Source organism: Sus scrofa, chromosome 1 (assembly GCF_054392235.1).
Source record: "Sus scrofa isolate SSC_HxYL_T2T_F1_AM1 chromosome 1, Sscrofa_HxYL_maternal_Yorkshire_Landrace_v2.0, whole genome shotgun sequence".
Classification (NCBI taxonomy): domain Eukaryota; kingdom Metazoa; phylum Chordata; class Mammalia; order Artiodactyla; family Suidae; genus Sus; species Sus scrofa.
Window position 1 is genome coordinate 147,293,944 of NC_139383.1, and position 25,800 is coordinate 147,319,743.

Genomic DNA, 25,800 nt, shown 5'->3' on the forward strand with positions numbered 1-25,800 from the left:
GCTACATTTAGAAGATATTGATTTTAGACTAATAGTCTGATTGACTATTAGCAGGTAGTGAGTGGTAAGCCCCTGAAGATAATGAAAATGCTCCTATAAGACTGATCTGTAACTAGTAGACAAATATATTATAATGGAAACTACAGGAGGCAAAGTGATTTTAAACTGCGGATATTCTAGTGCCAGCTTGACTTTTATCATAGCAGTACTTTGCCTGCAATTTTGTTAACTTTTTCTTTAAATTCACACACTTTCTAAAAGCCTAAATACTTTAGCTTCATCCTAATAAGTGATAAATGACATTATAAGTTTGATGTTATATTTTCTCCTAATACAAAATAAAAACAAATATTAATTTTTAAAGAGTTTGTGCTCCTCCACCTAACATCACATTAGGCATCCCCAAATATAAGCACTGTGTACTCCGGGAATTTCTAAATTAGAGTGATGTTTCATGACCATTTTTAACCAGGAACCCATCATTGCTCAAGAAGATTTCACCAAGTTTTATATTCTACAGTTTCTATTCTGACAAAATAGACATTTTCCCTAAAAATATGTTACTTAAAAATTCCCCCAAGAGGAGTTCCTGCTGTGGTGCAGTGGGTTAAGGACCCAGTGTTGCCTCAGCTGTGGGGTAGGTCACAGCTATGGCTCAGATTCAATCCCTGGCCCAGGAATTTCCATATGCCACAGATGCAGTCAAAAAACAAACAAACAAAAAAACTTCCCCCAAGAAATTCTGATACCTCTCCAGAAAATGAATATGGTCCTAAATACATCTTCTTACCACTAGTTGAAAAAAAAAATGGAAAAAAAAAATCACTGATTATGTTACTGTAGTTGTACAAAATGAGCTCAGGTCTATAGTAGCAGTGGGAAGGGAAGTGAGGGGAAGGGTGAGGGGAATTACAGAAAGGGATAATTATTGTAAATTGAGAGCTGCTTGGATATAAAAATTAAAGAAGGGGGTCAATCAAGACTAACTCTCGATATTTTCATCCTGAGACTCTAGAATTGGGCTTGGCACACTTTAGCCATAGGACAAACTCTGTTTGGTTTGTTTTTAGAAGTAAAGCTTTATTGGAACATGGCCCTGTTTGTTCATTTCCATGTTGTCTATGGTTGCTTTCACAATACCCAGAAGTGCATAGCTGTATCAGAAACCCTACAGCCCTCACAGCCTAAAATATTTACTATCTGTCCCTTCACAGAAAAAGTTTACCAACCTTTAAAAATGGTGAAGTCATGAACGGAATTAGTGAGATAGAGGGCAATGATCATTTTGATTAAAACAAACAAACAAACAATCTGGTCTCAGCCAGGTTGAACTGGAGGTTATGGAAGAAAGTTTATATAAGAATATTCAACTTAGTAGTTAGAAACAGGTCATTACTTCTTAATGACACCTTTTAGAAGATAATAGTTTTTCATTTCCTTCTAAAAAATTATCTTATTCCATGATTACTTCCAAATAAGATCTGAGATGACTAGAGGCAAGTGCTGAAGCAGTTAGACTAGATATAGTTACCAAGGCAAAGTGTGTCCACTCCTTAATAACCCAAAATAGAGCTATACATTTTCACCAAGAAGAAAGTAGATGCTTTTCTTTGCTTCATAAAACAATATAGGATGAAAATATCAAACACAGAGAGAAGGAACTAGCCTTTGGTCAAGCTGTTAGAAAGATATAGAGACTAATCTATAATCCAGGTGAATCTCTCATTCCTGAATAGCCCTTCAAAATGTGAAAGGCCAATTCTTCAAGTTCAACATCTAAGCTCTGCCTAAATCATACTGTACAGAGGTTCAGTGCTATCTTAGATTCTAAGATGTTGGCTGACTTTCCTTATAATAATCTCTTGCCTTAAGCTTCCTCATTTACTCAACCCATTGGCTTATGAGACAACCAATACAATAGGTGCTGTGGTCTAGAGAAAGAGCAGTAGCTTGGGATGGGGAATCTGAGATTCCAGAATTTGTGCTATCCCAAATACTCATGTAATATGGGCAATACCAATAACAGACATTTATATAACACTTTATACTTTCACATATTTTACCTCATTTGGCCCCTTACCACAGAAGCGAGTATGATTACCCCTATTTTATAAATGAAGACAATGAAGCTGAGAGATGCTCAATTACTTGCCCTATGTTGTGTGGCCAGAATCAGGACCCTAGTCTTCTAATAATTTGGTGGTTTCTCACCACGTTCTTCTTCCTCTCATTGGTCATAATCTATAGTATTAAGGAACAAATGTTTTTGCTGTGTAAACCTAAGAATGCAATTTTAAAGTAACCACATATTTTTATAATCAGGAAACACAACATCTTCAACAAATTTTACCATGCTTTCTTATCTTCTATTTAGGGGAAGCAAAGAGGAAATTTTAAAAACTATATATGTAATATGTCTTGCAATAATTGCTCTTCTGGGCCTCTGAACCTAGTGTTAAACTTTGAAATTGATTTTTCCTTTTTTTTTCTTTTTGGCATAACTTTTAGTTTGTCTCATGCCTTCTCTCTTATTTTTTTTCTTTTTTGGCCACCCCAAAGCACATGGAGTTTCTGGCCAGGGATCAGATCTTGGCTGCAGCTGCGACTTACACCACAGCAATGCCAGATCCTTTAATTCACTGTGCCAGGCTGGGTATTGAACTTATATCCTGGCACTGCAGAGGTGCATCCGATCCCATTGTACCACAGCAGTAACTCCTCGCACTGACTCTTAATACTGAATCCTTAAAACAGAGGTTATTACCTGAGTGCTCACAGGTTGGATCTCGCCCCTTTACCCCTTGTTTTCCTTTTTTCTTTTTGGCCAGATGATTTTAAAATTTTTAAAAAAATTAGAAGTTTCACATAAAGATGTAGATTTCTGGATTTCTTGCTTCCTTTGAAAACTCCTAACATCTGTTGACACTGAGCCTATGTCACCACATGCAAAAACTAGCCCGGGGAAGGTTGGCGGGGGGAGAGAAGCAGCTGCCCCTGGAGGTAGGATGCACTCTCCAGTCTGCAGTTGCTACCGCTCTCTATTGGCTCCTGGACATAGAAACAAGAAGTGGTTGCATTTGTCATCGCTCCTGTGTTGTTTTTCTCACTGTAGAAGAATAGGTCCCTGTATCCATACCTCTCTTTCAAAGTGCAAAGCTGATGTAAAAGGATGAGATTTTCCTGACCCATGTCACTTGCCACTCATTTCCTGAATTTAATACAATCTAAAACATCTGATTATAAGACACACTAGTATTTTGTAACCACTATGACAGAAACAACACTGCCAATAAACACTTGCCATCAGTTGTGACATGCATTCCAGTTTCAGAGATGTTTTAAATGCCAAAAGAATGTGCATCTATGAATCAATCAAATGAGGAATGTTATTTGCCTGGCTTCTGGAAGCATTTGAATCAGTGACTTTGCTTTAAGTATGTGTCTGTTTCAATGTGTGTAGCACCATATAATAACACTTACAGCACAAAGAAACACTCTTCAGTTTACTTACTTTGAGCTACATGCTTATCATCAGCCACTTTTCTTTTCTTTGTAATAGACATAGTTGGGATTTAAGTTTCCATTAGAAACCAGCCCAGGCCCCACACACCATGCTTTTGGGTTCAGTTTCTCCCACCTCTCAATTAGTGCCCATAACTGCCAGTCAGACATACCCAATCAATTGATGCTATTCCTTCTATCAGACATGTCCAGTAGAATGCCGAAGCACATGATCAGCCCTAGATCAAAGTGGGAGAAAGTAGAGGTCTGAAGTGGGATGGGGTGGGGGTGGGGGGTCTCAGTCTTCCATTTCTAAGAAGTGATGTTCAAAATTTAATAACTGGTATAGTAGGAGGACCAACCAGACTGTAAAAATGGCAACTATGCTGGAGCTTGGTTCTGAATGTCCACTGCTGTTCCAGGTGTTAGCCTTTGGGTGCTGACTTGTGGGGAGCTGTAGGGAGGCTTGAGGAGGGGCAGGAGCCCTCAGGGTAGTAGCTCGTAGGAAATAACAACCATTATGGCTATTTGAGAGTGTACTAGTTAAAAACCAACCTTGCCCATATATAAGCTGAGGCATGAAAAAGCCATGAAATGGAAGAACATTCTACAAAGATACAAAATACCAAAACTGAATAAAAAGGAAAGAGAAAATATGAATAGAAATATAACAAGTAAATAAATTAAATTAGTAATTTAAAATATTTACACAAAGTTAAGCCCAGACCTAGACAATTTCAGTTGTGAATTCTACTAAACCTTTCATGGAAAAAAACAATATGCATCTTTTGTAAACTCTATTAGAAAAAAGAGGAAAGAACCCTTTCCAACTTACTCTATGAGGCCATTATTATCCTTATATCAGATAAAGAAACACAAAACAACAAATTAATTCCCTTAATAAATACAGACACAAAAAAATCCTCAACAAAATATTAGCAAACCAAACCTAGCAACATATAAAAAGGATTATACATTGTGACTGAGGGAGATTTATCCTAAAAATGTAAGGTGTGTTTAACATCTGAAATAACTAATGTAGCATATCATATGAAGAGAATATGAGGACAAAAACTGCACAATCACCTTGATAGATGCAGAAAAATCATTTGGCAAAATTCAACACTCACTTATGTTTAAAAATTTCTTCAACATGATAAAAAGCTGATAAACACTTGATTTTAAAAATCTAAGGCTAATATCACATTTAATGGTGAATGTTTGAATGCTTTCACCCTAAGGATGAAAACAAGGCAAGGACATCTGCTCTCACCACTTGTACTCAATATTGCAAAGGTTGTTCTAGCCAGAATAATAAGAAATAAAAGATATGGGAGTTTCCGTCGTGGCTCAGTGGTTAACGGATCCAACTAGGAACCATGAGGTTGCAGGTTCGATCCTTGGCCTCATTCAGTGGGTTAAGGATCCTGTGTTGCCGTGAGCTGTGGTGTAGGTCACAGACGAGGCTCGGCTCCTGCGTTGCTGTAGCTATGGCATAGGCTGGCGGCTACAGTTCTGATTAGACCCCTAGCCTGGGAACCTCCATATGCCATGGGTGCAGCCCTAGAAAAGACTAAATAAATAAAAATAAAAGGTATGCAGATTTAAAAGAAGAAATAAAACTTTATTATCAGATGACATGATTCTATACATAGAAAATTCTAAGGGATCCACACAGAAAAACAAAATGAAAAAGAAAACAAAAACAATATTAAAAACCTATTAGACCTACTCAACAATTTCAGCAAGGTTGTAGGATACAAAATAAACAAAAATGGTATTTCTATCAATCTGAAAATGAAATTAAGAAAACATTTTTACAATAGCATCAAAGAGAATAAAATAGGAAAAAAGTTAACAATAAAACCTCAAGCCTTTTATACTGAAAAACATTGTAAATGGAGGGACATTTCATGTTTATGGATTAGAAGGCTTAATATTATCAAGACAGCAATACTTCCCAAATGTTGATCTATAGATTTACTGTAACCCCTATCAAAATTCTTGCTGCTTTCCACCACTTCCCCAGAGCTTGATCTTAAATTCCTATAGAAATGTAAGAGACCTAGAATAGCTAAAATGATCTTGAAAAAGAACAAACTTGGAGAATTCGCACTTCCCATTCTTAAAACTAACTACAAAGCTACAATGATCAAAAGAGTGTGGTGTTGATCTAAGAACTGATATAGAATTCAATGGAATAAAATTGAGAATCCAGTAATGAACATTTATATTTATGGTCATTACTTTTTGACAAGAATGCCAAGATACTTCAATTGGAAAAAATAGTCTTTTCAATAAATGGTGCTAAAACAACTGGACAGGCACATGCAAAAGAATGAAGTTAGAGCCCCACATCATACTATACACAAAAACTAATCTCAAGTGATCAAAGACATAAAAGTAAGAGATAAAATTATAAAAGCTTCATAAAACAGAAAACTATGTATGGGCTTGGGTTAGGCAAAGATTTCTTAGGTAAAACACCAAAGGCACATGCAAAAAAGGGAAAAAAAATAGATAAATAGGACTCCATCAAAACTAAAAACTTCTATGACTCTAAAAGACAACTTACAAAATGGGACAAAATATTTGCAAATATATCATATATTTAATAAAGGACTTCTACCCGTAATACATAAAAACACTTACAAATCGACAAATAACACAATTAAACAACTAATAACACAATTAAAAAATGGGCAAAGTATTTGAATGTTTTACAAAAGAAGATATATGAATGGCCAATATGCACATGAAAAGATACTATTATTAGTCATTAGGGAAATGCAAATCAAAGCTATAATTTCACAGCCACCAGAGTGACTATAAACAAAAGGATATTAAGAAGTGTTAGTGAAGATGTGGAAAAGTTGTAACCCTCATACAAACCTGGTGGAATGTAAAATTATACATTCACTTTAGAAAGCAGTTGGGTAATTCTTCAAAAAGCTAAACATAGACTTACCATATGACTCAGCAATTCCATTCCCAGGTATATCCCTCAAAGAACTAAAAGCACATTCACACAAAACCTTGTACACACCTTCATAGCACCTTTATTTACAATAGTTAAAAATGAAGGTAATCCAAATATTCATCAAGTGGTAAGTGGATGAAAAATGTGGAATATAATGGAATATTATTTAGCAATAAAAAGGAATGAGGAGGGAACTAATCAAGACAGTGGAGTAAGATGGCACAGAACTCATCTCCCTCACAAATAGATCAAAAATACATCTATATGTGGACAATTCTCATTGAAAGCTCACTGAAGAATGACAAAAAGACACCTGTGCAACCAAGGCTATTAGAGAGATGCACCAGGAATCACACAGGAAGAGAAGAGATGAGATCAGGTTGGTACCTATGCCCCTGGAAGGAGACTCAGAGAAAAAAGCAGATTACATGGGTGGATATTCTTCTTGGGGAGTGAGTGGTTTCAGCCTTGGGGTCTGACAAAGGGAAGATGGGTCCATTTGGCTGGTTGGAGGGCCAGCACAACCAACAGAAGGGCAGTGGGAAGCCTGAATTCCACTCATGAGAATTATGTACCCACTGCTTGCTCCCAAGTCAGGGTGGAAAGGGCAGATTGAGGATTGTGCAAGTAACTGGTTGGTTTCCTGCAACCACCATGGTACATCCTACAGCCTAAGCTAAATGAATATTCCAGTCCTGCTTGGAAACTTGGTCCTGAGACTCAGCTCAGACCTGAACCACCATCCAGCATGGCAGTGGCAGCCATTGATGGTGCTAACACAGGCAGCTTATCAGAAGAGTCCTGTCTCTGTCTGCAGCTAGACCACCAATCCACACCCCAACATATGTTGGGAGCCCACACTGGCCCTGGCTATCCTCTGGTACAGCTCCACATTAGGGTGAGGGTAGTAGAGGTTATGGGGAGAACCCAGGTGTGACAGACAAAGGAGGCTCTAGCCCAAGGTAGCATCTGAGGGGGGCAGGGGCAACCATTTCTGGTGCTTACACAGGCAATGCATTGAAAGCAGTCCAGGTTTCTGACCCCAGCAAGACTGCCATAGCCTTTGCTCTAACACATGCTAAATGTGACCATCCAAGCCCCTTGTGCTCCAATGCAGTTCCTCTCTGGGGTGGGGGTGCTAGTGCTAGGAGAGAGGAAAGCATACACTTGAAGGGAACTGAGCCAGCTGGGACCCGGGCCTCAGGGCTTCTGCTCCAGTGACTTGAGACCTGCCCCTGTCCCCATTTTGGTGGTGACAGCCACTTAGTGGAGGGAAAGCCTTGGCTCACACCTGGCTCTAGCCTTAGCCCTTCCATCTCCAGCCCCACTTCCTATCAAAATGATAGCTGCCAGCACATCCAGAGGAAAGACATGACTTGTGTTCACATCAAATCTAGCTCTCCCTCCAAAGCCACTGGGCACTTGCAACCTGTATAGGGATACTCTCACACAAGGCCATCTCTCACATAAGGACTGCAATCAGTAACTATATCATATAATTTCATAGAAACAGAGAAAGTAAAATAAGAGGAAAGAGAATTTGTCTAAATTAAAAGGGCAAGAGAAAACCCCTGAGAAAACAACTAAAGAAATAGCCACAAACAATTCACCATATAAAGAATTAAAAGCATTGGTAATAAGAACACTAAATGAATAAAGAATAGATGAATACAGTAAGAATCTTAAGAAGGAACTAGCAAATATAAAAAAGAATCGGAACTGAAGAGTACAAGAACTGAAAGGAAAAATGCACTAGAAGGAATTAATAGAAGACTAGGTGGTGATGCAGAAGAATGCATACGTGATCTGTAAGATGGAAAAATGAAATCTGCCAATCAGAATAGCAAAAAGAAAAATAAATTTATAAAATGAAAACAGTTTAAGGGAACTTTGGGACAACATCAAGGTTACCGACCTTCATATTATAGGATTCCCAGAAGGAGAAGAAAGAGAAGGGTGTTGAAAATTTATTTCATGAACTTTTAGCTGAAAACTTCCCAAACCTGAAGATGGAAATAGATACCCAAGTACATGAAGCATAAAGGAACCCAAACAGACCCATACTGAGATATAACATAATTAAAATGGTAAAATTTAAAGGGACAATTCTAAAGACAGCAGAAGAAAAACAGAGAGTCACATACAGAGGAACCCCCAATAAGACTAAGTTTATTTTTCTGAAGAAACTTCGCAGACCAGAAGAGAGTGGCATGATATACTCAAAGTGCACAAAGCAAAAAACCTGCATCCTAGGATATTCTACACAGCAATATTATAATTTAAAATTGGAGGAGAGATAAAGGATTTCTCAGACAAGCAAAAACTAAGAGTTTTATTAATACTAATAACAATACCCTGAAAAATGTAAAAGAGCTATCTCTAAGTGGAAAAGAAAGTGCTATAACAAGAAGTAAGAATCTATAGGAAAGGAAAAATACCACTTGTAGAGGAAAATACATAGTAAAGGCTGAAGATAAACCATTTAAATAAACAAAATCAAAAGACAAAAAAAAGTGAAATCAACTACAACTACAATAATCAGTAAAGGGATAAAAATGAAGATGTAAAATATTCCATCAAAACCGAAGAAACCGCAATCAGAGAGTGGTCACTCAAATAAGCCAGCATACAGATTTAATCATGAACATGCTTCAAACAAAATAAAATTAAAAAGAAAAAAATAAAAAAGAGTCATCAAAACCATAAAATGTGGGCAAGGGATGTTAGGAAGTAAATAACCCTTTTTGTTTGTTTGTATGTTTCTCTTCTTAATTTTAATATAGTAATGAAGTGTTTGAACTTACAGGACCATCAGGCTAAAACACACAATTATGGGAAGGGGTTAGCATACTTAAAAAACAGGGCAACCACAAGCCAGAACCAAATATTGCATTTGTAAAAAATGAAAAAAAAATACACTCAAACAGATAATAACAGGAGACCATCCAACCAAAAAAAAAAGAAAAAAGAAAGGAAAAATGGAGAACCATAGAATCAACTGGAACATGAGGTTCAAATGGCAATAAATAATCATCTATCAATTATCACCTTAAATGTCAATGGACTGAATGAAACATTAGAAAAGGAATACAAAAATACGATATCTTTTAAAATTGCACCTCACAAAATCAAATACCTCAGAATACACCTGACCAAGGAGGTAAAGGACCTATATGCCGAGAACTATAAAACTTTAATCAAAGAAATCAAAGAAGATGTAAGGAAATGGAAAGATATTCCATGTTCCCGGATTGGGAAAATCAATATTGCAAAAATGGCCATACTACCCAAAGCAATCTACACATTCAATGCAATCCCTATCAAATTACCCATGACAGTTTTCACAGAACTAGAACAAACAATCCAAACATTTATATGGAACAACAAAAGACCCAGAATCGCCAAAGCAATCCTGAGAAACAAAAACCAAGCAGGAGGCATAACTCTCCCAGACTTCAAGAAATACTGCAAAGCCACAGTCATCAAAACAGTGTGGTACTGGTATCAAAACAGACAGACAGACCAATGGAACAGAATAGAGAATCCGGAAATAAACCCTGACACCTATGGTCAATTCATCTTTGACAAGGGAGGCAAGAACATAAAATGGGAAAAAGAAAGTCTATTCAGCAAGCATTGCTGGGAAACCTGGACAGCTGCATGCAAAGCAATGAAACTAGAACACACCCTCACACCATGCACAAAAATAAACTCCAAATGGCTGAAAGACTTAAATATACGACAGGACACCATCAAACTCCTAGAAGAGAACATAGGCAAAACACTCTCTGACATCAACATCACGAATATTTTCTCAGGTCAGTCTCCCAAAGCAATAGAAATTAGAGCAAAAATAAACCCATGGGACCTCATCAAACTGAAAAGCTTTTGCACAGCAAAGGAAACCCAAAAGAAAACAAAAAGACAACTTACAGAATGGGAGAAAACAGTTTCAAATGATGCAACGGACAAGGGCTTAATCTCTAGAGTATATAAACAACTTATACAACCCAACAGCAAAAAAACCAATCAATCAATGGAAAAATGGGCAAAAGACCTGAATAGACATTTCTCCAAAGAAGATATACAGATGGCCAACAAACACATGAGAAAATGCTCAACATCGCTGAGTATAAGAGAAATGCAAATCAAAACTACCATGACATACCACCTCACACCAGTCAGAATGGCCATCATTAATAAGTCCACAAATATCAAGTGCTGGAGGGGCTGTGGAGAAAAGGGAACCCTCCTGCACTGTTGGTGGGAATGTAAACCGGTACAGCCACTATGGAGAACAGTTTGGAGATACCTTAGAAATCTATACATAGAACTTCCATATGACCCCGCAATCCCACTCTTGGGCATCTATCCGGACAAAACTCTACTTAAAAGAGACACGTGCACCCGCTTGTTCATTGCAGCACTATTCACAATAGCCAGGACATGGAAACAACCCAAATGTCCATCGACAGATGATTGGATTCGGAAGATGTGGTATATACACACAATGGAATACTACTGGAATACTACTCAGCCATAAAAAAGAATGACATAATGCCATTTGCAGCAACATGGATGGAACTAGAGAATCTCATACTGAGTGACATGAGCCAGAAAGACAAAGACAAATACCATATGATATCACTTATAACTGGAATCTAATATCCAGCACAAATGAACATCTCCTCAGAAAAGAAAACATGGACTTGGAGAAGAGACTTGTGGCTGCCTGATGGGAGGGGGAGGGCGTGGGAGGGATCGGGAGCTTGGGCTTATCAGACACAACTTAGAATAGATTTACAAGGAGATCCTGCTGAATAGCATTGAGAACTATGTCTAGATACTCATGTTGCAACAGAAGAAAGGGTGGGGAAAAAATGTAATTGTAATGTATACATGTAAGGATAACCTGACCCCCTTGCTGTACAGTGGAAAAATAAAAAAAAAAAATTCCATCAAAACCCAAAATGTTGGAGTTCCCTTGTAGCACAGTGGGTTGAGGATCCAGCATTGTCACTGCAGTAGCTTGGGTTACTGCTGTGGTATGGGTTCAACCTCTGGCCTGAGAACGTCCATATGCCACAGGCGAAGCCTAAAATAAGATACCCCAAAATGTTGTGGTAGGGGGAGAGTTAAAAATATAGATGCTGTAGAATGAATTTGAACTTAAAGGACTACCTATTTAAAACAAATAGATACAGCTATAGGTTAACAAATATGAATCTCATGGTAACCACAAATCAGCCTATAAAAGATATACAAAAACCTATAAAAGATACACAAAAACTAGAGAGAAAGGAATACAAACACATCACTAAAGAAAAATAATCAAACCACAAGGGAAGAAACAAAAAAAACCAGAACTACAAAAGCAACTAGAAAACAAATAATAAAATGGAAACAAGTGCATATCTATCAATGATTACTTTAAAGGTCAATGGACTAAATGCTCCAATCGAAAGACATGGGGTGGCTGATGGTAATAAATCATGATCCCATCTGTGTGCTGCCTACAAGAGACTCACTTCAGAGCTATAGATACAAACAGACTGAAAGTGAGTGTTGAAAAAGACATCTCATGTAAATGGAAATGGCAAGAAAGTGGAGATAGCAAAACTCACATCAGACAAAATAGATTTTAAAACAAGGTCTATAACAAGAGACAAAGAAGGGCATAATATAATGATAAAGGGAATATTACAAGGAGATTACACTTGTTAACATATATGTACCCAATACAGGAGCAGCTAAATATAAAATATTAACAGACATAAAGGGAGAAATACAATAATATAATAATAGTAGGTGACTTTAATACACCACTTACATCAATGGACAGATCATCCACACAGAAAATAAATAAGGCAATAGTGTTTTTTTTGTTGTTGCTGTTGTTTTGTTTTTTTTCTTTTTAGGGCTGTACCTGTGGCATATGTAAGTTCCCAGGCTAGGAGTTGAGCTTGCAGCTTGCAGCCTAAGCCACAGCAATGCCAGATCCGAGCCGTGTCTGCAAACTACATCACAGCTCACAGCAATGCTGGACCCTTAGCCCACTGAGCAGGGCCAGGGATTGAACCTATGTTCTCATGGATACTAGTTAGGTTTGTTACAGTTGAGCTACAATGGGAACTCCCAGCAATAGTGGTCTTAAATGACACAATAGACCAGTTGGTTTTTAGAGATATCTACAGGACATTCCATCTCCAAACAGCAGAATACACATTCTTTTCAACTGTGCATGAAATGTTCTCTAGGATAAATCATATAGTAGGCCAGAACAAGTTTCAACAAATTTAAGAGGATAAAAATATATATCATATATATCAAGTATTTTTCCTGATCAAAACGGTATGAAACTATAAATCAATTATACGAAGAACAATGAGAAAAGCACAAGCAGGTAGAGATTAAACAACACATTACTAAAAATCTCATTGATCAATGAAGAAATAAAAAAGGAAATCAGAAAATACATGAGACAAATGAAAATGGACTTAAAACTTACCAACATTTATGGGATACATCAAAAGCAGTTCTTAGAAGGAAGTATATTACTGAAACAGGCCTACCTTAAGAAACAAGAAAAATTTCAATCTAATTTTCCATCTAAATGAATTAGAAAAAGAATGGAGTCAGCTTGAAGAATGAATTAATAAAGATCAAAGAGGAAATAAATGAGACAAAAAAATAGAAAAGATCAATGAAATCAAGAGCTGTTTTTTAAAAAGATAGACAAAACTGATAGTGATAGTCATCAATAGGACAGAAAACACAAATAAATAAGAAATGAAAGAAAATAACTGATATCACAGCGATACCAAAAAATTATAAGACTTCTACAAACAGCTATATGCCAACAAACTAGACAACCTAGAAGAAATAGACAAATTTCTAGAAACACTACCTGCTAAGAATGAATCAGGAAGAAACAGACAATCTGAACAGAACTATTACCAGTACTGAAATTGAATTTGTAATAATTAAAAAAAAAAAAAGCTTCCAGCAAATAAAAGTCCAGGGCTGGACAGCTTCATGGGGGAAATTCTACTAAATATATTAAGAAGAACTATCACCCATCCTTCATGAACTATTCCCAATAATTGAAGAGAAAAGAACACTCTCAAATTCATTTCTTGAGGCTTCCACTACCTTGATACCAAAACCAGACAAAGACAGTACAAAAAAAAAAAAAAAAAAAAAAGAGAAAATTATAGGCAAATATCGCTGAGGAATATAAACACGAAAATCCTCAAGAAAATATTAGCAAACTGAATTAAATAAATATAAAAAGGATCATCTACCATGATCAAGTGTGATTATTCCAGGTATGTAAGGATGGTGCAATATTTACACATCAATCAATCTGACACACCACATTAATAAAAGGATTAAAATCACAGGGTCATCTCAATAGACACAGAAAAAGCATTTGCAAAATTTAACATCAATTCATGACAAAAACTCTCATTGATGCTGTTGTTCAGGGGACATATCTCAATATGACAAATGCCATTTATGACAAACACATAGCTAATATACTCATTGGTAAAAAGCTGAAAGACTTTCCTCTAAAATCAGAAACAAGACAAAGACATCCACTCTGATTGCTTCTATTTAACATCGATTGGAAGCCCTAGGCATGGCAATCAGAGAGAAAAAAGAAATGAACAGCATCTAAATTCGAAAGGAAGAACCAAAACTGTTACCATTTGTGGATGACATGATACTATACATAGAAAACTCTAAAGTCTTCACCAAAAAACTGAGAAGTAATAAATTAATTCATCAAAATTGCCAGATACAAGATTAATATACAGAAATCTGTGTTTTTATATACTAATAATGAACTACGAGAAAGAGAAAGCAAAAAAAAAAAAAAAAAAAAAATCCCATTTAAAATTGCAGCAGGAGGAGTTCCCATCGTGGCGCAGTGGTCAATGAATCCAACTAGGAACCATGAGGTCGCAGGTTCGATCCCTGGCCTTGCTCAGTGGGGTAAGGATCCTGCGTTGCCATGAGCTGTGGTGTAGGTTGCAGACGCGGCTTGGGATCCCACGTTGCTGTGGCTCTGGCATAGACTGGTGGCTACGGCTCCGATTAGACCCCTAGCCTGGGAATCTCTATATGCCGTGGAAGTGGCCCTAGAAAAGGCAAAAAGACAAAAAATAAAATAAAATAAAATAAAATTGCATCAGGAGTTCCCGTCGTGGCGCATCGGAAATGAATCAGACCAGGAACCATGAGGTTGCGGGTTCCATCCCTGGCCTCACTAAGTGGGTTAAGGATCTGGCGTTGCTATGAGCTATGGTGTAGATTGCAGACGTGGCTTGGATCTGGTGTTGCTGTGGTTGTGGCGTAGGCCGGTAGCTACAGCTTCGATTAGATCCCTAGCCTGGGAACCTCCATATGCCTCAGGTGCAGCCCTAAAAAGACAAAACGAAACAAAAAATTGCATCAAAAAGAATAAAATACCTAGGAATAAACTTAACCAAGGAGATAAAATACTTAAATTCTAAAGACTATGAAACACAATAATTAATATTCTAAATCAATGATATTTCAATAAAAAAAGAAAAGGAATGAAGTATTGACACATACTACAACATGCATAAACCTCAAAAGCATTACAAGTGGAAAAACCCATACATATGCAAAATACCACATATGACTCCACTTATCTTAAATATCCAGAAAAGGCAAATATATATAGAAAATTTATTATTGGTTGCCCAGGCTGGGGGTAGGAATGGGGAGTGTTTGCAAATGGGCTCAAGGTATCCTTTCACAGTGATGGAAATTTTCCAAAATCGGAACGTGGTGATATATAACTGTAAATTTTCTAAAAAAATCACTGACTAATGACATTAAAATGAGTAAATTTTACAGTGTAAATTATACCTTACTAAAGTTGTTGAAAAACAGCTATGAAACCACCCTGTGGTTTTATATGTAATTTTGTCTTTTATACACCTTGTATAAAAGACTTTGGGCAGCCTGATGCCCAAAGATGATGTGGCAGAGGCCCCCCCAAAGTTGTAAACCAATCTTAATATTCTGGCTCTACCAATAGATGGGTCACATGGCATTAGTGCCTGGCACCTAAGAGGCCTCAATAAATTAAACCATCTTTACAGTGTGATTTTACACCAAACATCTCATTTACCTAATACATGAAACTCAGTTGATTAGGGCATTTTTTTTTTTTTAAACTTAAGCAATCTCAAATTAATGACATGGCAATATTCCCCAGGGGAAAAGCTGTTAACAGTTGAAGTAGTCAGGATCGGTTAGACTTATAATGAGGTAAGTCACTCTTACAGGCTATAGAACCATTGGCTTAAGAGGAGGAGGTAGAGATGGGGGTGGGGAGTGGAAATGTCTGAAATCTCTGAGACCCAGGCTGACCAAGGTTTAACTGTACACCAACAGGAGTCATGGTAGACTAGCAGAGACTGAAAAATCGTGGGCAGGCTTTTCACCACCACTGCCGGTAAATGACACACCTCCCTTCTGCTAACATTTCACTCGCTCTCTAACCACAAAGAGGGGGATATTCAGGGGAGTGAATGAAATATTTGATGAGCATTGCAATCTGCCACATTTATCATTAAGGGGCCTGTCTTAGGATTCTTTTACAAGGGCTAGAGACAACCTCCTTCTCCATCTATTTGATTAAGGACCACTGATCAGGAATTTAGGAACTTCAGATTCTTTCAAGCAAGTTTTGAGGTAGGAGGCAAATACCCTGCTTGGTATCCCTGAAGCACTTTGCTTTTTGGGGAGGAGATGACCCCTGATTAACCTTTGTTTGCTCAACACTGAAGCTACCTTCTGATACATGGTAGAAGCTCACTGAGTGGCCAGTTGTGTCTCAAAGACACAGGTCAGGTGAAAGCCTACAGTCTGAGTAAGAACACCTCCCATCTTCCCATGGTGTTCTTCAGTCACAAGTTTTTGGTTTTTGGTTGAAATTCCTCCAATTTCATTAAACAGAACCAAGAAACACTACAAATTCTGAGGGAACAGGAGCAAGAACCAATGCAATGTGAACAATCACTTTTATTGCTTTACTGCACCATGACGAACGCCACATATAATAAAAATTGTATCTGTAGTGCTATACAAAAACAATAAGCTCACTGCTTCAGAAGAATAGAAAGAAATGCATCAAGATTTATCCTATTCAGTCATGTGAAAGTATATGGAAAAAAAGTCTCAAGAGACTGCTACCAATTTGCGCTCCATCATTTATAGTATTTAGTCCCTTAGCTTCCAGTCTCTGTTGCTGGAATCATCTTAAGCTGCAATGTCAGATCTTTTTTTCTTTTTATGTTTTTGGCTATGCTCATGGCATGTGGAAATTCTCAGGCCAGGGATGAAACCTGCACCACAGCAGCAACCTGAACCACAACAACCCTTAAGCCACTGAGCCAGCAGAGAACCCTGCAATGTCAGTTTTATCATTCTCAAATATGACCTTTAAAACCCAGGACCCGGAGTTCCTGTTGCAGCTCAGCAGAAACGAATCTGAATAGCATCCATGAGGACGCAGGTTGGATCCCTTGCCCTGCTCAGTGGGTTAAGGATTCAGCATTGCTGTGAGCTGTGGTATAGGTTGCAGATGTGGCTCAGATCCTGTGTTGCTGTGGTTGTGGTGTAAGGTCAGCAGCTACAGCTCTGATTTGACCCCTACCCTGGGAACCTCCATATGCTGTGGGTATGGCCCTAAAAAGACAAAAAACAAAACAAAAACAAAAACAAAAACAAAAAACAATGACCCAGGACTTGACTCCTTAATTCTTGCAATTTTGACTCTTCATGTAACTTCTTAACCTTTTTTTTTTTTTTTTTAAATCTAAAGTCCCCAAATGAACATTCTGCTGTGTCAGGGATAATTATTCTTTAGCTGGACATATTTGCTAACAAATCCCCCACTACCTGGGATGCCATTTCTTTCCTCTTCCATCTATTGAAATTTTGCCCATTGCTCAAGCTCCAAATGGGTCTTAACCCTACTTTGAAACTCTCCCTGAATATTTCTGCTCACACTGATCTGAGCACCTGAAGCAGCTATGGTCTGTAACAGCCATCTATGCATCAAGAACTATACAAAAGTTTTCATTTAAATCTTTTTTGAGTCTCTTTCTAGAGTATGAGCTCCTTAAGAATATATTTTATTTAATAGCCCCATATATAGATTAACAGAGGACCCTTAAGAAATATTTACTGCATACCTGAGTTGGGCCTTATAAAGGTAAAGATGTGCCACCAGGTATTATATTTACTAGCTGAATCTTGAAGAATCTTCAAGATGTTATATTTTGGAATTACATATTGGCTGGATTCTTTAAAAAGTTGCTATTTCAAATATATATTTTAATATACATTATTCTCATTTATCAATATTTTCCTGAACATTTATATTTTAGCTTTAGTAAAAATATCATTTTTGAAAATATAAATGCTAGATTTCACTTTTGAGAATTTATCCTTACATCCACTACCTATTGATTCTGTTTCATATACCAATATTATATTTTCCTTGGTCATTAGCCGATCTGACCCTGCTACAAATGTAAACAAAACCCAATTCCAAAGATGATAATTTTGTCATATCCTTTAACAGATGGATTGTCTATTATGCTAGGTTTTAAACAAAAATATCCATTTTGCTTGATAATTACAATAACATTAAGACATTAAATCCATATTAAAGCAACAACAAAATACAGCTTCTTGGAGTATAAAATAATCTATAATTAACCGTATTACCTTGGTCCTTTTATCATTCAAAAATCCACTGCTAATCCCAGGATAACATTTTCTCTAAAGAGAAAAATAGCCTCTGAAAATCTTTCTCCCTGCCACTCTGACATTATGGCTGTATTTTATCTGCTTTTCCTTTGACAGTCTCCTTTAAAACTAGCAAAAAAAAAAAAAAAAAATCAGAATAGTTTATTTAACTCTGTAGAATCCTTTGTCAGTTACCCTGTGTGCCTTGAGAGGTTGTCCGTTTCTTTTTCCATTGAATTACACTGTTGACTCGGCAGCCTGATTTTCCAGATTGGTCCACGCTGTATCGGTTTGGTGATTTTTTGTAAGGATTGATAACTATGAAAGAGTCTAAAAATAGGGCAGTTCCAGACTAAATTGGAACAGTCTTTTCCCGTAAAGCAATCTGGTATCTCACAAAATTCCAAGAAGAATGAATGACAGAGCACGCACCAATAGGAAGTGGAGAAAAGTATTTTGTCTAAGTTTACTACCCAATCCTTGGGAGCCAGAGGTGGGAATTTTAAAATAGGGTTGTCCTTTCCTTGGAATTTTCTTAAAGTGGTATCCCCTCCTGTTGAAGTCTGCCAAAGATTGCCAAATCACTAATTCTAAATTAGAGAATTTTTCCTCCGTTTTGAGTTAGGCAAAGTGTAAACTTGGCACTTGACAAATTTAGAGAATTTTAAGAGAATCACATGGCTACTTTTGTGTCTATTTCAAAGGGCAGAAGTTATTTCAAGATAATTCATTTTTTCATGATCAAATATAAGTTAATGTACTTAAATATTTCATTTTTAGAGAAAGGCAAACTAAGAGGCTAACACTGCTTTTAAAAAATTGGTCTAGCTATAGTTAATCTTTTTTGTCTGTATGACTCTTCAATATTAGGAGCAAATCATATTATTTGGGTTGATCTTAAACATCCTAAAGATTTTTGTTTTTACACAAACTGTAGGTTTTCTCATTTTAAGTCTAGTAAAAAGTTCAAGTACAAGTTCTTAAGTATTTACAAATCTGTATAAAAGGTCTTAGAAGTACATGACATACACCATGCATATACTTTAGAAAACTCTGAAGACTAGTTTACTAAATAGATAATTGCTAGTATTGCATTATAACTCATACCTTTTTTGGGATAGGTGTTATTTTTATTTAATATAACTGCTTTTCAGGCTACTTAATCTCTAACGGAAATTATATAAACCAACGTAAATCTATAAAGTCAAAGCTGTTTGACAATGAACCGCTAGATAATCAACGTTAGGCTTTCCAAAGAGGTTACCCTCTTTTCAATAGTACGTGTGTCATAGGACAGCTTTGAGAGTTAAGTGAAATAATCTAGCGCAGCTCTTAGAACGCTGCCTGGTACACAGTAAACGACTGGGTGTTAAAGTTGCTGTAATGCACAGAATTACATTAGAGGACTAGTGAGTCAGTGACAGTACGAATGAAAGAAGAGATCAGTTACTGGCGGTTCCCGAGGTTGGAGCCGGCCAAATCACCCCCACAAAACCCTAAGCCAAAAGCCAAATGCGAGAGCAACCCCTAACACCGGAGCCGGAAGCAAAGGCCGAGTGGGGCGCGGGGCAGGCTTGGAGAAGGCCCTTTTTTCAGCGAATAGGCATGTCTCTTGGAAAACGGGCATCTTATCCCACCTATTGCAAAACCGTAAGAGCAGAGGCGTAATATCGCGAGGTTCCGTTCTTCTCTGCTCCGCTCTGCCTTCCCCCCAAGCTCCAAAGTGCGAGTTTCGCCCCGCCCCGCCCCTCTGCGCCTGCGCCCCGCCCCATCCCCTCCCGCGTTGCGCCCGGCCCCGCCCGCCCGGCCTCGGCCTGCGGTCCGGCGCTCCTGCGCCCGGGAGCGCTGGCTCCTCTGGCGCCGAGGTGAGTGTGGCGCTTCGTCGCTTCGGTGTCTTTTGTAGCAAAGCCCTCTAGCCGGGCCATTGGCCCTGACCTGGGTCAGGCAGAAGCGTCCGGGCCGCGGCGAGTGGACCTGGGCCCAAGCGGGCCCGTGAGGGCCTCGGGTCAGCACGGCTCCCGGCCCTTCTCGCTCTCCTTGGCTCGGTACCGGCTCTAAAATTCCTGCTACTGGGCTCGCTACTCCCCAACGGTGACCACCTCAGTGTTTGGTTAACTCGGGCCAAATGGCATGTGTTTTGCCTAAACTTCTGTCAGCCTTCTCAGTACTGAGAAAATAACCTTTAAAAATGCTTTTAATACACGTTTTAAAATTCTCTAGTCTCCAATATTAGGAAACTGAAATATTTTACCGAATTAACTATGGAAGTCAGTCTAAGGGACTCCTTTCCTTAAAAAAATGTGTGGAATTTTCTTAAGATGGACAGGTTTGTTTGCTTTAGGTAATAATAAAGTAGACTGGTGTTTAGCTGTCAGAAAACTGATGTGGAGGTGCAGTTACATACTGCTAGTGTTCAGCCTACCATTTGCTTTTTATAGATAAGAGGTAGCAAAGGAAATATGTGTAAGAAAATTATCCCGGTAAAGGCCATCTTGCCAAGGACTGCAGTGAATGCATATTGGAAAACCTTTACCGTTATTTATTACTGGCACCTTTCAGATTTCATTTGTGTAGCTTTCATCTCCCAAACTCTCTTTCTAGCATGGTGCATTTTAACGGTGTAATTAACCTTTTGAAGACAGCCAGTCCCACCCATCAGGATTCAGCAGGATTAGAAGGCAAGCCATCAGGTTACCCTCTTTTCTTATTGGAACTTCCCTCAGTGAGGGTGGGTTTTGCTTTGTAGTCTTAGATTTGTGTAAGCTTTGCCTACCACTTGAATAATAATATGAAGAAGCACAGGCCCCCTGAAATTCATGAAAAGCTGCATTTTAGAGCAGCTCACGGGCTTTGGCGTCTTCCACTTGTGTTGGAATTCTACAAGTTATGCTCTGAGAAACTCGGTTTCCGTAGGTTTAAAATGAGCTAAATAATGTTAATTGCAATGCAGAGTTTTAAGGATTAGAGATCTTTATGGCACCTAGTTAGCAGTCAGCATATAGTCCCTACAAGCCGACCTTGGATCAGAGATGAAAAAAAAATTTCCCTTTTAGTATTACATGTCCTACTTTCAACCACTCATCAGCTTTTTAGGGCCTGCTTTGTGCTAGAGGCAGGTTTTCAAAATTAAAGAAAGCAAGATCTCTGCCCCTAAGAAGCTTACAATAGAGTCTCTTGGCTAGATTGACAATATACAGATAATACCAATAAATAAATAGATTACAAATTGTGAGGAGTCTTACAAAGAAAGAGTAAGAGAGAATACTTTTGTTTGGGATGGGCAAGTGATTTTTACACTGAAACCTGAAGGGTATTGGGACAGAGCTTTCAGGGTTAAGAGGGGAGCAGCAAGTGGTGTTAAGACTTTGGTGCTTTCGAGTACTAGAAAAGCCCTGGAGTTTGGTGAGAAGCCAAGGAGGGTGCTGCCAGCCTGGAGAAGTGGGTAGGGCCAGATTGTGAAGAGCCCTTACTACCTGGTAAGTTTGATTTTCTAAATGAACCTTTGAAGGGTTTATTTAAGATGTATTTGAGTAGGGAGTGAGTTTACTTAAGAGAGGGAGATACAATTGAACTTACTTTTTAAAAGGCTCCCTGCTAAGTGATTAATGTATTGCAGAGTAATTAGAGTAGACACAGGGAGACCAGTAACATAGATGGACAGGCAGGAAATGACAGTGGCTTTCCTTTGCGGTGGATGGAGAGATGTGGATAGGTTTGAGGTGTACCTTGGAGTTGGAAACCATAGGCCTTGTGATAGATTGGAGATGCTGGATAAATGACCAGGTGGAATCATTCAAGACTTCCAGCTTTGCAGGTGGTGGGAACGACTGGGGAAGATTTGGGTTGGTAATGAAAATGGAAAGCTCTTTTTTGAATGTAAGTTTGAGATGCTCCTGAGAATCTAGACTATCTACAGTTTACTCCACCTGCAAATAATTACCCAGAAGTCTTCTCTTCCCACACGGAATCACGGATGTTATTGCTAGTCTAGTTAGTTCCCCAGGGAGAGAATTAAGATGTGGAAAGATTATCTTGTTCAAAGTCACATAATATGTCTCATAAAAATAGGTGAGTAGGTAGAATATGGGAAGGTATTGGACTCATATTCTATTGGGGGTATTATTGAATATTCCATATTCTCTGCCCTTTTATGTAAAACGGCAAGTACTTATTAGGAGTTAGAGTTTGCAAATAATAGAAAATAACAAAAAAGTTAGAAAACTCTGCTTATTGAAAGCTTATGTTACTACATTTTGTACTTAACTTGGTATTAATTCCCAGTGAAAATAGTTTTTCTTAAGAAAAAACACTTTATTTGAAAGATACTTTCCGTTGGAGAGTTTGACAAAGGGTGCCCAGTAAACCAGAGTAGAATCTTTGAACAAAGCTCATCTTTTTACTGTCTGAGTATTTACTGTCTGAGTATCCTGTGGAATCCTGTCCGTCTATGTACGTAAAGACCTCAGGCTTTAAAATCCCCTGCTCATCCTTTCCCACCTCAAGAAAAAAAGATCCCTGTTCCTTTATGAGCTGTTTGACCTTGGACAAAGTATTGAAGCTCTGAGTTTGTTTCTTCTCCTGGTAAGTGATTGTGAAGTTTGTTTCTGATCTGTGCCTAGTTGATAAGATGGCAATGAGATGTTATTTCTTTTCCTACCCTTTTCGGGTCAGAGCTGGAAGGGAATTCTATCTGTTCTGGGTTCTGGCCCTTACCAATAAATTGCTGTCTCCATTTTATGTTAGGCTACTGAGGCCCAGAGAGATTATAATAGAAAAGTACAGAATTCCTATTTCCTAGTGCAGTATTTCTTCTTTCATTGAAATAATGAAGTAAAACTCTAAGTTCCCAGGCCTATTTCTTTGCTACTTCTGATCTGCAAAGCTAAGCAAGAAAGAATAGAAAATAAAGAGATAAAAGGAAGAAAATATTAGAATATAGGACAATATTTAGATAGTAAGAAGTGAAGAGACTGAAGCTGTAAATGATCTAGTATATTTTATATGAATTTAAATTTTTTTGAGGTATCTTAAGTTGAGACAAAATGACATAGTTCACAAAGGAAATGGGTTTGCTGTGTTTGATTTTTAAGCTTTTTCTTTGGTTGCATATTATGAAACTAGTCTCTCTTCTCTTAGATAGAGATTCCTATCTCAAGTTCAAGAATTATTTTTCAGGTAGGACTATTTCTACTAAGTAGTAAATATTGCTTAAATAGCATATTTTTATTAAATAGTTATTTTAATCTTTTAAAGATCTGTGAACATTTAGTTGTTGTGAAAGAAAAATACAGGAATTGATACGTAACTCTCTTTTTAATGTCTGCAAATAGCTGTATATGTCAACTGCCTTATTTGACAGTGCTTGTTAGCAGTATTATAAATTTCAGTTTTTTTGTTCTCTTTAGAAATGGACCAATTTTGACAAGATGTAGTGCTGCAGTGTGCCTGATGGAATACATTCAGTCATGGCATCCGAACTTTGTAAGACGATCTCTGTGGCAAGGCTGGAAAAGCACAAGAATTTGTTCTTAAATTATAGGAATCTGCAGCATTTCCCGTTGGAGTTACTGAAAGATGAGGGACTACAGTACTTGGAGAGACTTTATATGAAAAGGAACTCCCTTACAACCTTGGTACAGTATTATATTGCATTTTTTTAAAAAGTCACTTATAACGTGGTCCTGATCAAGATGTATTTTACGTATCCTAAGATATCCAGACCAAAGTGTATATCCTCTCTTGTTATATAAACAGGTAATAAAAATATACACACAAGGGATTCTCATTAGGTAAGAATTCCCAATCCAAGTTCCTGTAGTTATGAGGTTACAGGAGTTGTGTAGGAAAGCATTCACTAATGTACCACTTATAAAATTAGTCCCCTTCAGAAACCCCTCTTTATTTAGCCTGTCTGGGCTTGTGCTTTCTTTGTGTGTTAAGATTGCTAGATAAGGAGTTCCTGTTGTGGTTAACGAACCTGACTAGTATCCATGAGGATGCAGGTTCCATCCCTGGCCCTGCTCAGTGGGTTAAGGATCTGGCATTGCCATGAGCTGTGGTGTAGGTCGAAAACTTGGCTCAGATTTCACACTGCTGTAGCTGTGGTGTAGCCCGGCAGCTACAGCTCTGATTCAGCCACTAGCCTGGGAACTTCCACATGCTGTGGGTGAGGCCCTAAAAAGACAAAAGACAAAAAAAAAAAAGAAAAAAAGATTGCTGGGTGATTTATGGATGTTACAGTACCCACCTGACCAGTTAAAAGGTAAAGAAGATAGGAGTTCCCGTTGTGGCTCAGTGGTTAACGAATCCTACTAGGAACCATGAGGTTGCAGGTTTGATCCCTGGCCTTGCTCAGTGGGTTAAGGATCTCTTGTTGCCATGAGCTGTGGTGTAGGTCACAGATGCGGCTTGGATCCTGCGTTGCTGTGCCTCTGGTGTAGGCCGGTGGCTACGGCTCCGATTAGACCCCTAGCCTGGGAACTTCCGTATGTCGCAGGGTTCGGCCCTAGAAAAGGCAAAGACAAAAAGACCAAAAAAAAAAAAAAGTAAAGAAGATAAAGATCAACAAGGATGACTTTGATTTAGAAGTATTTTAAAAAAAGAATGTTTTGGAGTTCCCGTCGTGGCGCAGTGGTTAACGAATCCGACTAGGAACCATGAGGTTGCGGGTTCGGTCCCTGCCCTTGCTCAGTGGGTTGACGAGCCGGTGTTGCCGTGAGCTGTGGTGTAGGTTGCAGATGCGGCTCGGATCCTGTGTTGCTGTGGCTCTGGCGTGGGCTGGTGGCTACAGCTCCGATTCGACCCCCTAGCCTGGGAACCTCCATATGCCGCGGGGAGCGGCCCAAGAAATAGCAACAACAACAACAACAACAACAAAAACAAAAAAGACAAAAAAAGAATGTTTTGAAGATTAAAAGGTTAAGATAGGCATTAGGAAGCTTGATGTAGCCTTCGAGTGTTTGGAAAAAACCCAAAACCCCAAAAGTAAAAAAACTTTATGATTGCACTGTGAAATCTAATGGCTTTGACATGAGCTGTCATCCAGTTTTTTGGAAAAATCTTTGTCACAAAAGCCAATATTTGATTCACTCTTTTTGTGTTCTAGAAATAAGCACATGGTAATCATTATACCCTAAATTTTATTACCTATAATGTTAAAAAAACTATAATATTTTTCAAGAGAATGCAAGTTCTATCAAACTTTTATTCCCACTATTCATTATGAAATTTGGTCTTTGTTTTAAACAGGTTGCTTTATGTGGCTTTTCTGATTTCACTTAACTTCATTTGAATCTTACACTTGAATTCTAGTTCTTAATCATTTTTGATGATTTATGATATCTTCTTGTTCCTTTGTGAGCAGACCCATTCTTCATTCCCTTCTCTATAGTAGTCTTTGCTAAATATCTGAAAGTATACCTTACAGGCTTCATATATATGGAGTGTTTTCCTGGAAAAGCTTTTATTTGATCTGTGTAAATTACCTAAAATGGGTAGAAAACAATATATAATTTGTTTATCTT

General features: G+C 38.0%; 2 protein-coding genes across 47 annotated transcripts in view; one reads left to right on the forward strand and one right to left on the reverse strand.

The window, feature by feature from the left end:
* TTC23 (tetratricopeptide repeat domain 23) overlaps window positions 1-18,674 on the reverse strand; it is a 131,873-nt gene extending 113,199 nt beyond the window's left edge. For 8 of the 20 annotated variants that reach the window (XR_014814919.1, XR_014814908.1, XM_084975620.1 and 5 more), the window contains exon 1: window positions 18,473-18,674. Coding sequence is in view for 4 of the 20 variants with exons in the window: in XM_084975588.1 (XP_084831714.1) it covers window positions 3,512-3,563 (52 nt within the window). In the remaining 16 variants the exon portion in view is untranslated. Of the gene's footprint in view, window positions 1-3,511; window positions 8,968-18,256 lie in introns of those variants that run through there. The other 12 variants (XR_014814928.1, XM_084975651.1, XM_021098387.2 and 9 more) reach the window with 3 other exon arrangements.
* Window positions 18,675-20,078: 1,404 nt separating this feature from the next.
* The window catches only part of LRRC28 (leucine rich repeat containing 28), a 196,049-nt gene continuing 190,327 nt past the window's right edge, over window positions 20,079-25,800 (forward strand). For 17 of the 27 annotated variants that reach the window (XR_014815012.1, XM_084975701.1, XM_084975723.1 and 14 more), the window contains exons 1-2: window positions 20,079-20,142; window positions 23,683-23,910. Coding sequence is in view for 9 of the 27 variants with exons in the window: in XM_084975701.1 (XP_084831827.1) it covers window positions 23,743-23,910 (168 nt within the window). In the remaining 18 variants the exon portion in view is untranslated. Of the gene's footprint in view, window positions 20,143-23,413; window positions 23,453-23,682; window positions 23,911-25,800 lie in introns of those variants that run through there. The other 10 variants (XM_084975674.1, XM_084975690.1, XM_084975717.1 and 7 more) reach the window with 4 other exon arrangements.